General features: G+C 54.6%; 1 protein-coding gene across 1 annotated transcript in view; it reads left to right on the top strand.

Annotated features, from left to right (window-relative positions):
• Positions 1-13,140, top strand: part of OTOG (otogelin) — an 86,971-nt gene that overhangs the window by 58,365 nt on the left and 15,466 nt on the right. The window contains exons 33-42 of the mRNA XM_012538964.3: positions 96-368; positions 2,329-2,446; positions 3,189-3,268; positions 3,718-5,522; positions 6,348-6,516; positions 6,800-6,945; positions 7,504-7,593; positions 9,121-9,304; positions 11,665-11,885; positions 12,095-12,233. Coding sequence (XP_012394418.2) covers positions 96-368; positions 2,329-2,446; positions 3,189-3,268; positions 3,718-5,522; positions 6,348-6,516; positions 6,800-6,945; positions 7,504-7,593; positions 9,121-9,304; positions 11,665-11,885; positions 12,095-12,233 — 3,225 coding nt within the window. The remainder of the gene's footprint in view (positions 1-95; positions 369-2,328; positions 2,447-3,188; positions 3,269-3,717; positions 5,523-6,347; positions 6,517-6,799; positions 6,946-7,503; positions 7,594-9,120; positions 9,305-11,664; positions 11,886-12,094; positions 12,234-13,140) is intronic.

Raw genomic sequence — 13,140 nt, 5'->3', positions numbered from 1 at the left:
CTGAGTCGCTGAGACTGCAGACGGTGCCTGGGTGTCTGCCCCCTCCCCGCATCCAGACCTCTCTCTGCTGACCTCACCCTCATGGCTCTTTGCAGACCCAGATGTGATATCCTTGGAGGCAGCGGACAGACCCAACTTCTTCCTCCACGTCATGGCCAACGGGTCTCTGGAGCTGGCCAAGTGGCAGGCCAGCGATGCCTTCCACCACCATGCCTCTTTCTCGCTGCACTCGTGGCGTGCGGGCCTGGTGGCCCTCGAGTCCCTGGCGGAGCCTGGGGCCTTCCTTTACGTGTTGGGCCCAGTGCTGGCCCTCCGGCTGTACGAGCACACGGAGGCCTTCCGCCGGGGCACGCTGTTCCGCCTTCTGGGTAGGTGTCCACCCTGCATCGCCCTCAGCTCCTCCGCCCCTGACTCAGCTTCCCTCCCACCTCATCCTTCCAGTTGCCTCCACGAGACGAGATCCTCACTCTCCTGACACAGGGAAGCCACATGGGTGCCACCCCTGAGGTGGGAGGGGGCCCGGCCTCCTTGTTGGTGGCCTAGGGAGCCTTGGGCATTGTGACTTGGGGCCCAGCCAGCTTCCTGGGTCCTGCCTACTCCCACAGGCCATTTACAAGGTCTAAAAATAGGGCGGCCTTTGTGGAAGCGAGAAGAGTGATCATTGTGGCCGCAGCTTGACAGCCCGCAGGCTCAGGTTTCTTGCTGATCGGGGCGCATGCCTGCCCTGTGAGCTCAAAGACTGCCCCCTGGGGCACGGCCTGAGGAGGCCACAGCCCCCCTGGCTCCCACGAGAGGCCCAAGAACCTGGGCGGTGATGGGGCAGCTTCGTGCCCTTTCCAGCTGAGACCAGTGGGTTCCAGGGCTTTGCCATCTCCCTGCCAGGTGGGTGAGCCCCAAAAGTAGTCCTCTGCCTAAACCCTGGAGACAGTGATCACAGTTTCCTTACTGCTCCAGGCTGGCCTCTCTGTCCTGCACGTGCACATGTATGTTTGTGCCTGTGAGGGCCCCCGTGCTGTATGAATGGATCCATTTACATGTACACATGTGTAAATATGTCCCCAGTCAGCCTTTCATTTACCATCCCCCACCGCTCCCAGCCCAGGGCTGGGCCAGCTCACTCTCACATTCAGTGGTCACCTATCAAGTCCACCAGTGAACCCCACCCAGGACAGATTCATCACTGGCTATGATGGCAGGACTTGTGTCCCTTGCTGGAAGACACCCAGGCTCTGAAGGCAGACAGTCCCGATCCCGGTCCTTGGCACTTGGAGGAGCCCCAGCCCCCCTCTCCTTGACCCTGTTTCTTCATCTGTGCAACGGGGATATTTGCCTCAGAAGGTTGTTGTGAGGATTGACTGTATCTCCCGGGCTTTGCTCTGGGCCTGGCTCATAGTAGGTGCTCCCCAGATGGAAGTTCCTAGTTCTGGTCTCAAGGATCTTATAAAAGCAGGCTTCTTCACAGTCAGCAGCAGTTTGGGGACTGGGGAAGGGGCTTCGTTAGGATGGGGCTGCCCGGGTGGGATTGCTCCCTCCAGCCTGCTGCTCCCTCCTCCCAGCTCAGGCCGTGGTTTCAGAGACTGATCACTCGTGCCAACATGGTCTGGGGTCTTGTCTGCCTCGAAGCCCCCCACGGGCTCCAGACTTTCCCTGAGGATCCTTCACTTGTCAAGGCACTGGCCACAAGGCCTTTTTTGAGGAAATCTCCTTTGGGAAAGTTTAATATTCCTGGCATCTTCTGTGCTCAGTTTCCTCTTCTGTAAAATGGGGATAATAATAGTGCTACTTCATAGAATTATTGTGAGGATTAATGAGTAAATACTTGTGAAATGTTGAGTGTAGTGCTTGGTGTTAAGAGTTGGCTGTTGTTGTTATTATTATTGTTAGCTACCAACAAGGGGGCAAGCCTGGCCACCAAGGTCCCAGAAGGTCAGGGTGACAAGGCAGCCTTATGGAAAGATCAGGGGTCCCAGCCTCTTCTTTGGCCGCCTCTGAAAGCCCAACTCCAACTGCCCATTCCATAGTCCCACCCCACCCCCGGTCCTCAGCCCCTCCACCAAGTTCCCAGAGTCCCGACCCAAAGATCCCCCAGCCACCAACCTCAACTCTCAGGAATATGGTTTCCCCTCAGGTTGGATTTGATCTGATTTGATTTGATTTTGTTTTGTTTCATTTCATCTCATTTCAGTCTTCACTTTTCTTGCACGAGTCCATTTATCTCTTCCACGGAGCAGGGTGGGCATGGGCTGAGGTGGGATGACCTCTGTGCTCTGGCACCTGATCAGGAGCTGGGGCTCAGTCTCACTGTCTCGGGTTGGGGCACCTTTCCAGATGCCAAGCGCTCGGGGGCTCCCTACCCCACCTGTGAGTGGCACTACGATGCCTGTGCCAGCCCCTGCTTCCAAACCTGCCAGGACCCACGGGCAGCCAGCTGCCAGGATGTGCCCAGGTGAGGTGGCATGGATTCAAGGTGTGTACCTCAGTGTATTTGAGCATACACCTGAGTGAATGGGTTTATATGCAGTCTGTGGGTTTAGGCATGAGCATGTACTGTGGTGTGTGTGTATTCACGTGTACTTGTATAGGTATGTTTTGTGTACTGGGTATGGGGATGTGTGTGAACCAGAGTGAACCTGCCTGATGTGGGCATATGTGAATGTCAATTTGTGCACATGTGTGTATAGTTGAGCCTTGTGGGTGTACAAAGGGTAGCTGTGGGTGCACAGCTGTACACAGCTGTGTGTATGTGCACGCGTATGAGCTGCATGTATCTGGGTGTTGGTGCAGCTGGGCGTGTGTGCAGAAGGTACACTGATGTTTTGGCGGACCGTGTGGACGTACATGTATCCACGTGAATGGCTTTGAGTCTTGCAGGTGTGGAGGAGGAACGTGAGAATGCGCCTAAATGGAGACACGTGTGCATGTTGTGAGTGTGGGCACAAGTGCGCACATAACCAGACTCTGTTCGTGTTTTCCTCTCGGTCTGAGGGCAGGAGTGTGCAGCATGCGTGTTTGGGTATGTGTGCTCCTGTACATGCTGTCTCCACGGAGGTTCATGTGAGTGTGTACATGAGATGCACACACACACACGTGTGTCATGAGAACGGATGAGGTCTGTGCTCCGTCCAGGTGAAAGGCGGTGGCCCTCCTGGTGCTCCAGACCGCTGACTGGCCCCCTGCTCTGTCCTCAGGGTGGAAGGCTGTGTGCCTGTGTGCCCCACCCCCAGGGTCCTGGATCAAGTCACACAGAGATGCGTCTACTTGGAGGACTGTGAGTGGCCTGGACTTCTCATCCCTCCTTGGACCTGTAAACCCCCCGGGTCCCTGGTGAAACAGGGTCCGCACAGGGGCCTCTGGAAGGAGAGCACTCTAGAGCAGGCAGGGACCTCATCTGGTCCATTCCCCCCAGTTCACAGAAAAAATGAGGCCCATGTGGGGAAGGGACTGGCTTGGGTCACGTGTTGAGAATGCGGCCAGACTTAGACCTGAGGTCTCTGGGCTCTGGGCTCAGGGTTTGAGGTGTGGGACAGGGTCCAGACCTGCTGACTTCTCTGGGCCATCTAACACCACGTGACAGAGTCCCTGACCAGCTGTCAGAAGCTGCCTACCCCCCTCACCAAGGGTGCCAGCCCAGGAGCCCCACATCACGGCCCTGCCCGGTGATGACCCCTGCGGCAGCAGTCGCCCCACTGGCTGAGCCTCTTCTCTGGTCTGCCCCAGGTGTGGAGCCTATGGTTTTGGTTCCCATGGAGGCCTTTGGCAACGAGACCCTGCCTCCCGGTCAAGAGCTGCCCACCCCCAGTGACGAGGAGCTGCAGTTTCCACAGGAAGCTCCCGGGGCCCCATCCCACAGGCCAGCACCCACACCAGCTATCCCGCTCACCACGGCCCTGAACCCACCCGTGGCAGCCACTGAGGGGCCAGCTCTGTCTCCAGGCCCCACCCAGACCACTCAGAAGCAGCCACCGGGGGTCACTGCATCCAACGTCCCTGAGCACCCCACACAGGCCCCAGCCAGCACGGGAGTGACCGCCAGCCACCTGGCCACCGCTCGTGTCCCAGAGCCCTCATCCCTTCCCCTTTCACAGCAGATGCCCACATCAGGCATGGGGGCGGGTGCCATGGAGACGACCAGGGTGACTGTGATCTTTGCGGGAAGCGTCAACATCACAGTCTCCTCCCTGTCACCCCCTGCCCCTCACTTCCCTCTCGTGACCAAAGCCGTGACGGTCCTAGGCCTTGGCTCCTTGCCTGTTAAGACGACACCCCTCCAGCCCTCCCCGAGCCTGGAGTTGCCCGCGAGTCCCTCCTCCAGGCCTGTGGCTTCCCCTGCAGTGACCTCCAGGCCTCCCACTTCCTCAGGATCCCACGAGGCTTTGCCGACACCATCAATAACGGAGGTCGTGACGGGGACAGGGATCCCCCGTCCCGTACAGTCCCAGAGCATTTCCAGTCCCAGCAGCCCCCCAGCTGAGTCTAGAACAGCCGCAGAACAGATTCCTGCCAGTCCCCTGGTGACTGAGATGGTGGAGACAGCGCCATCCACAGAGAAGGCCCAACCTGGGCCCAGCCAGGCCACGGGCCCACCAGCACCCCCACTGCCAAGCCCATTCCCCACGGCCCCGCCCCACCCCGCTTGGGATGCCACCGCAGCCGCCAGGCCTCCCGCTCTGCCCTCGGGGCCTGCAACTGCCGCCAGCCTGTCCACAGTCGCTCGTGGGCTGGGGGCCACACCCTTCGCATCTCTGGAGTCAACTCGGCAGCCCCAGCTCCTCTCTGGTCTGCCTCCCGACACCAGCCTGCCCCTGGCCAAGGTGGGCACGTCCGCCCCAGTGGCCACGCCCGGCCCCAGCGTCTCTGCCATCCCCCCTCCACTGCAGCAACAGGCCGCATCTCCCGCCGTGGCCACGACTCTGCCTGCTCGGACACTCAGCCCCGCACTGCCTCTCACCCAGGCTGTCCTGGCCCAGGTGCACCCGCCCAGTCATGTGGTCCCTCAGGCACCAGGCACAGCTCCAGACCTGCTTCTGGGGGCCACACTGCCAGCCTCTGGGGTCGTGGCTGTGGCTCTGGCTGGCGGGGCGGCCTCCACAGTATCTGCTGGCCCACGGAAGAGCACCACGGAGAAGATGGCCATCCTGTCCGAGCAAGTGTCTCAGCCCACCTGGATATATGGCTCTGCCCAGGGGGGCCCCACAGAGCTCACGCCTGCTGTGGCCCACACTGCTGCTACCTTGGTGACGGAGGCTGAGGGCCCCTGGGCTGGCACAGTACCACTGGTGCCCACGTCCTACCCGCTGAGCAGAGTCTCAGCCAGGACGGCCTCCCGAGAGAGCTCGCTGGTTCTGCTCCCCCAGCTGGCTGAGGTGCATGGCACCTCGGCAGGACCTCAGCCCCAAGCAGAGCCGGAGGGAGAGGCCACCACCGAGCAGTCTGGGCGCTCGGCTCCAGCCCAGAGCATCTCGGCAGGTCCGGCCGTGTCCTTGGCCACCACCACTGAAGCCAGTACACCTGAAATCTGTGTCGTGAGTGACTTGTCTGGGTTCTGCCCCTGTATGTGAACCCTCCATGCCTTCCCTCCTCCTGTGCCCCGGGGCTTGGACACCATCGTGCTCTCACATCCTCAAGGTCGGCGGCGGCGTCTCCTTAGCCAGCTTCCAGGCTGCCAGATGGCCGTTTAGTCACCATCCTGACCCCTGCCCCAAGCTCCTGGAGCCTGCAAATTCTCCAAACTCCTCTGGGCCTCTGATGCCATAGCAGATCCCTCCATGCCCCACCTGGGACCCAGGGGCCCATTGGACGGCTTGGTGTGACAGCATGGTGTGCTGTTGTGTGCATTGCATGTATGTGTGTACCCATATGGGGCTGTGTGTGAACTCGTTTGTGTTTATGTGTATGGGACTCCATGTGAATGCTTATCTGTCTGTGTGTGTGTTCTTGTGCATGTGACGTGTGGTGTTGCAAGGTGGTATATGTCTGTGCGTTTGTAAGAAAAGAGATAAACTGTGTGTGCGTGCGTGTGCTTGGGTTTCTACGAGTCTGAGCTAGCGGACCTGCTATGTACCTAGAACTCTCTGCAGGGCCAGGTGGATGTGCAGACTCTCTGGGACTCAGTCCCCTGACCCCAGTCTCGCTCTTAGCCCAGCCCTAGGCCCCCAGTGGTATGTTGGGTGGGTGGAGGGAGGATGAAGGCACCATTCCCTTGTCGTTGTACCTCAGGGTCCCCTACCTGCCAGAACCTATGGGGTAAGGATCTGTGCCCTCACGGCTTGGGGGTAGGTGGGGCAGGGGAATGAGTGACCGTGGTCCCAAGGGGATCGCTCAGGCTGTTCCTCCACCCTGTGCCCCAGCCAATCGCCGAGGAGGACTGCGTCCGCCACATCTGCCTGGAGGGCCAACTGATCCGAGTGAACCAGTCCCAGCACTGTCCCCAGGGCACTGCGCCTCCTAGCTGTGGGGTCCTGGGCCTCGCAGTGAGGGTGGGCGGTGACCGCTGCTGCCCCTTCTGGGAGTGTGCCTGTGAGTTGTGGGGTCCGCGGGCGCCTCCCATGTCTTTCTCGTACCCTGAACCCGGCACAATCTCTGCCCCTCTCCTGTGTGCTTTCCAGCCTCAGGATAACCCTGACATGAACCCCCTGTGGGACCTCTGACCTGGCAGATTTCCTACCCTCGTGACCTCTGATCTCTGTGTGACCGTCCAGCCCCCCAAGGCCTCTGGATCACCCAGGAGAAGGCCTCATGTTCCTGGGTGGCCTTGGCCCCAGGGGCATCTGTTTATTCTTCTCGTCCCTGCCCTCCCCAGGCCGGTGCTCAATCTTCCCTGATCTGAGCTTTGTCACCTTCGACGGGAGCTATGTAGCCCTGTTCAAGGAGGCCATCTACATCCTCAGCCAGAGCCCCGATGAAATGGTCACTGTTCACGTCCTCGACTGCAAAAGTGCCAACCTGGTGACTGTCCCCGGCTTCCCTTCCTGCTGGGGCCTTGGGACCTGACTAGGTTTGGAGGGGAGATTGAGCAGTGAGTTGGGTTTTGAGGGTTATCAGAGGCGAGGACAGATGAAGAGGCCCCTGCAGCAGCTCCGTCTGTCTAAGTCATGGGGCTCTTCTGGAACGAGCGCCTGGGGAAAGAGTGAGTGGAGCGCCACCTCCTGGCCCTTCCTGGGGCCTGCACCGTTCCCAGCTGCCTAGGCCCCTGTGAGAGGCACTGAAATGCAGAGGAGCTGGGATGCCACCCCTAGGATATGGCCTGTGGTCAACGGTGCTGGCTGCGGGGAACCGCCTACTAGGATGCTCCCATGAGCCAGGTGAAAGGAGGCAGCTTTCTGGGGGGCTTGCAGGAGGTCAGGTGGAAGCAGAATGTTCCGTGGGACTCTGTGCACCATCTGCACAACCCCAGTGGGTGCCCCTAGCATATTGAGGCAAGGTTGGGTTGGGGGGGAAGAGTTGCTCCCCAGGAGGAGGCGGCAGCAGGGCTCCAGGTAGATGAGGGCTGGGTTCTCTCTGCAGGGGCACCTGAACTGGCCGCCGTTCTGCCTGGTGATGCTGAATGTGACTCACCTGACCCATCAGGTCACCATTGACCGCTTCAACCGGAAGGTGAGTGCATCAAAGAGCAAGCCCCCAGGGAAGGGCAGCAGTCAGGCGAGGGGCGGGGCATCGGGGGAGGAGGGGCTTTGAGGCTTATTCACAACTGGGAGTAAGGGAAGGGAGGGATCCTCTAAAAGAAAAATAATGCAAAATGAGGTATATTTGGAGGTGATTTTAATTAGAATATTTGTGGCCACTCTTAATGTCAGGGGAGGAAGTGTACCAGGAGGAATATTGCGACCGAAAAGAAGTTAAATGGCAAGAGACAGTAGCCTTAAATGATTGTGGTTAAAATATCTCACTTCTGCAATTTTTACAAAAATATAAGGCCATGTGAACACACTAAGCTGCATCGGCTTCACATCAAGCCCACCTCTGTCAAGGAGGCTGGTGCCCAGCCACAGCCCACCCTCTGTGGGGTACCCACCCCGAAGGCTCTGCCTTAGCTCTTCCCAGGGGGAGGGGGAGTAGGGCTGACTCATCTCTTCCTCAGGTCCCAAAGTGTCGGCTCTCCCCACCTATTCCTGAGCTCAGACCTGCAGCCCTGTTACTAGAATCTGCTCTTGAACATTGAACACAAGGGCCACACCTTGTGAGACTCCCAGGAACAAGGCTTAGGGCAGTGGCTTTTCCATGAGATGGAGGCTTAAGCATAAAACTCCCTGGGTTTCATCCCAGGTGCTCCAGCATTGTGGAGCCCATGGCCCTGTCTGTACAGCTCAGAAGGCTAGATTGAGAGAGCCAGGGACTTGCCCAAGGTCAAAGTTTTCCGACTACTGGGCTAGGGCTTCCTCTATTCAACACAGTAGTTTATGCACTGGGTAATTTGCAAAGTGATTAATAAAACAGTGATTCTTGGATGGGAGAGTAGAAAGTCATTATAAATATTTAAAAATCCTAATATTTTCATCTCCCATTTCCACATAGTAAAACTAATAATACATACACATTTAACCTTGTCTGTAAGTAGCAGGGGTTGTAGCTTTGAGTTTAAAGTGTTGCATATTTAACAAACGTTGCTTGAGCCCCCAATTCATGTCAGGCCCAAAGGCAGGTGCTGGGGATTCAAAGGTGAGTGAGACACAGTTTCTGCCCTTAAGAGACTCACAGCCCATGGAGGGCCTTGATGAGGGAACAAATCTGTCTTAAAGGACAGCACAGAGCTGGGGAGACCCCAGAGAAAGGGGTACCCAACCCAGCGGCTGGGGTTTTAGGGTCAGTCTCCCAGAAGAAATGATCTGAGCAGAATCAGAAAAAAAGAGAGTGATTAGAAGGGCTCAGGATTATTTGGGCACGTAGATGTCACCTGCCTCCAGCTGTTGCATTTCTTGTTTCATTGTTTTGTGCTCATAACATGTTTTTAGAACTTTTCCATGCCACCTTGGACTGTGTCTTGGGTGCGTGTGCCTGAAACAGAGCCTGCCATGTAGCAGATGCTTAATAACTGCTAGTTGGATAAATGGATGGATGGAGGGAGGGAGGGACGGATGGACAGGCAGACAAGCTGTGCTCACATTGAACACCCTCCCCCACAAGGTGTTTGTGGACTTGCAGCCTGTGTGGCCCCCTGTGAGCAGGTACGGGTTCACAATTGAGGACACAGGCCACATGTATGTGATCCGGACACCATCACACATCCAGATCCAGTGGCTCCACAGCTCAGGACTCATGATCCTGGAGGCCAGCAAAGCCAGCAAACCCCAGGGCCGTGGACTCTGCGGTGAGGTGGGACCCAGCTGGGGGGGAGGGGGATGCTTCCTGGATCCACCTCTGCCCCCAGACACAGGTTCCCCTGGAACAGGGAAAGCTGGGACAGAGTGCTGGGCCAGAGGTGGGACCAGCAGAGCTGCCAGGGCAGAGACCTAATGTCTTGTGTTCTAGGGCTGAAGCTGCCAGCAGGGAGATGGCGCAGGGCTCTGGCTTTGGCCAGTTGTCACTTCAGCCGAGATTGTCAGCTTCCCTGATCGCTTCCTAACACCAGATAATCTTCCCTGTCTGCATATGCCTGGGCACTTCACAAAACACTTCTACACTCTGATCTCACTTATTCCAGGTCATCCACACAATAGCCCTGAGGGATGGCCATCGAACTAAAGAAGAAAGGAGGCTCAGAGAGGTTAAGTGGCTTGCCTAAGATCACACAGCAGAGCTGCCACAACACAGAACTAGTGCTCTTCAGACCGCAGCATGGTTGCAGAGAGCATGCCTTAAGGGCCTGGATGTATTTTGATAAGAACAAGGGGTACAGGAGGAGTCTAAGTGTGGACTGCTGCTCCTTGCAGGTGCAGAAGGATGTGGGCCCCCATAAGGTGCTCCATGACAAACTGTTGTGATTATGATGATGGATGACATAGGAATACTTACACACACATACTTGCATGCCCTCCATCCGTAAATCTGCACCCATTTTATTCATTCACACTCATGCCTCTGTGTTCAAAATGCCTTCTACACATGAGCTAACACGTGTGAGCCTGCTCTCTGCTCATTCTTTCATTTGTGCAACACATAAACACATATTTACTATGTACCAGTCACTAGGGACAGAACAGTAGGCAAAAAAGACAAAATGTGTCTTATGAAGCTTCCATTCTTACTGGCACAAACATCTCTCCTTACACACACACACACACATACACACAACCACCACCATCCCCACCTCCTCTGCTATCCCTTTCTCACCATTTTTTCCTTCTATTTGTGCCTGATGCAGAGTGCTGTGGTCAGCCTCTGGTGGCCAGCTCCTCCCTAGGATGCCTTTGTGACACCCTTCAGTGACTCAATGCCAAGACCAAAAATCTGACCATTGGGACTGTTGATAAAAATCTGAGGATTTTGTAGTAACTCATGCTTTATATTCACGAAATTGGTGCCTGGAGGTGTCAGAGCAGAAGTCAGCGAATTTACTTCTATTTTATCCAGACTAACATTGGTATCTTGGGCACCTGCTAGGCAACTTGGGGGAATATTGAGAGAGTGAGACTATAAGGGAAAATGAATCTTTGCACTCAGAGAGCAAACCAGACCTGCAAACTGAACCTGTTACACAGAATTGGGACAGTCATGGACGGTGCATCTGAGGGGCCCGTGAAGGAAGGACTTCTGAGAAAGTGTTTCAGACAGAAGGAGCAGCATAAGCAAAGTCAAGGGCAGGGAAGTGTGTGTTTGGAGCCTAGAGTGTAAGAGATGAAGCTGGAGGTTAAGGTCATGTTAGAAGCTGTGACAGATAAACTTCAGCCCTGCCCCCGTCTCAGTGCCTTAACACAATAGAAGTTTATTCCTTGCACACGTTAAGTTCCCAAATGGAGATTCCTTCCATCCTGTGGCTCTGCCATTTTCAACACAAGCTTCCAACTGCCCAGAAGGGGAAAGAGCTGGGCAGGTTTTACGGATCCAACCTGGAAGTGGTGCCCATCACCTTCACTCACGTTCCATTGGTGGGGACTTACCACATGGTCTCACCAACCACAGGAGAGCCTGGGAGAAATAGGCTAGTGGACCGCCTAGGAAGAAGAGGAAACAGGTGTTATAATTAGCTAGCAATCTCTGCTAAAGCAGATTTTTTGGAGTAACTTTTAATTTTGATATAACGTTAAACTTAAAAGTTGCAAAAATAGTATAAGGAACTCCTGTGTACTTTTGACCCAGATTTACCAAGTGTTCACGGTTTGCCTGTTTGCTTCTCTTTCTCTCTCTCTCCATATATATATATATGTATATATTATATATATACATATGCATGTATATATGCATTTATATACGTATATATGCCTTTTTATATATTCACTTTTCTATGCATATGCCTTTTACATAAATGCATTTTTTCTGAACCATTTGAAAGTATGTTTGAGACATTGTGTTCCTTTATCCTTAGATACTTTGGTGTGTATTTCCTAAACAAAGACAGTTTCTTACACAGTGCATTTCTTAGCTTCTCTGTACCTTATTTCTCTCATCTATAAAATGGGGATAACAGTGATACCAGTCTCAAAGAATTATTGTGAGGAATATTCAGTGTGACAGCTGGGGACCTGGGAGTGGTGATTATTATGGCCACTGGGGTAATTCTGCCCCTTTCAGGTATCTGTGATGGGGACGCAGCCAATGACCTCACCCTGGAGGATGGCTCTGTGATGGGTGAGGCCGAGGACCCTGCTCCCTTTCTGGACAGCTGGCAGGTGCCCAGCTCCCTGACCTCGGTGGGCCAGACCCGCTTCCGCCCAGACAGCTGTGCCACGGCCGACTGCTCTCCCTGCCTTCGCATGGTGTCCAACCACACATTCAGCGTCTGCCACAGCTTTGTAGGTGTCACCTGGGTCCAGCATGGGGGGACCTCCTGGGCTGAGAATGGCAGCATCTACCTGCAGGGGGCAAGCTCCCTAGAGGTGTTGATCTTGGGACAGATTGGGAGCCTGCCAAAGTCCGTGTTGTCCCTGGGCCGGGCTGGGAGAAGCTGAGCCCTGAGATATGGGGGATGTGGGTAGGCAGCACCATCTGATGCACGGCCCAGGTCACCCCGGAGTCATTCTGTGAGCTGTGGATCCGGGACACCAAGTACTTGCAGCAGCCCTGCGTGGCACTGACCGTGTACGTGGCCATGTGCCACAAGTTCCATGTGTGCATCAAGTGGCGACGCTCCGACTACTGCCGTGAGTTGCAGGGGTGGAGAGGGGGAGGGGGAGGAGAGGGGAGGGGGAGGGGGAGGAGAGGGAGGGGGAGGGGGAGGAGAGGGGAAGGGGGGGTCTCCTCCATGGCTGCTGTAACTGTCACCCCTCACCCCTGTTAGATTGGGAGAAGGGCTCACAGACCTGAGTCCAGGTCTAGGCTTTCCCAGATTTAATTAGTCATTCACTCACTAATGGATATTAATTAATAAATTTATAAATATTTTCTAAATAAATCTATAAACATACTAACAAATAAAAATTTTAACTTTTATTATACTTTATATAAATACATCAAATACATGTTTTATGTTGATTATTTAGTTTCTTTGAGTCTCCTCTGTAAAATGGGGGCAGTCATAGCACTTTTTTGAGGGTCGTTTTGAAGATGACATGAGATAATGTGTACAGAGTGCCGCACAGAGGCCCATCACACATTACTATCCAATAAATATTAGTTCCTTTCTCTTAACTTTTAGTTATGTTTCTCTTTTCGTCTCTCCTCTCCTCTGTTGAGGATGGACGTGAGAGTCATTCCTCCCCACCCCCATTAGGTTTGCACTAGTCGGGTAGGCAGGGGTGGACCAGCCTAGAGTATTTTGATTTATAAATGTGAACACATCCAGAAAGGCTGGAAACAGCTCAAAGGAAGGCCACACCTATAATAAGACAGATAGAAGATGAAAAGACAAAATCATCTAGAGTAGTGTTTTTCAAACTGTAAATCCCAACTCAGTGGGTATGAAATCAGCATACCCACTGATCTGGGTGTCAGCATCAGCATTTTTAAAATGCAATAGAATAAAAAATACTCGTATGTTCTGCACCTAGAATGATTAAGTGTTGTCTTGTGAAAAGGTTTTTTGTTTCAATATATCAGTGATTCTCAATC

Source organism: Orcinus orca, chromosome 8, assembly GCF_937001465.1.
Source record: "Orcinus orca chromosome 8, mOrcOrc1.1, whole genome shotgun sequence".
Lineage (NCBI taxonomy): Eukaryota > Metazoa > Chordata > Mammalia > Artiodactyla > Delphinidae > Orcinus > Orcinus orca.
Note: the sequence above shows the minus strand (reverse complement) of the source record. Positions and strands in the feature narration are given on the sequence as shown.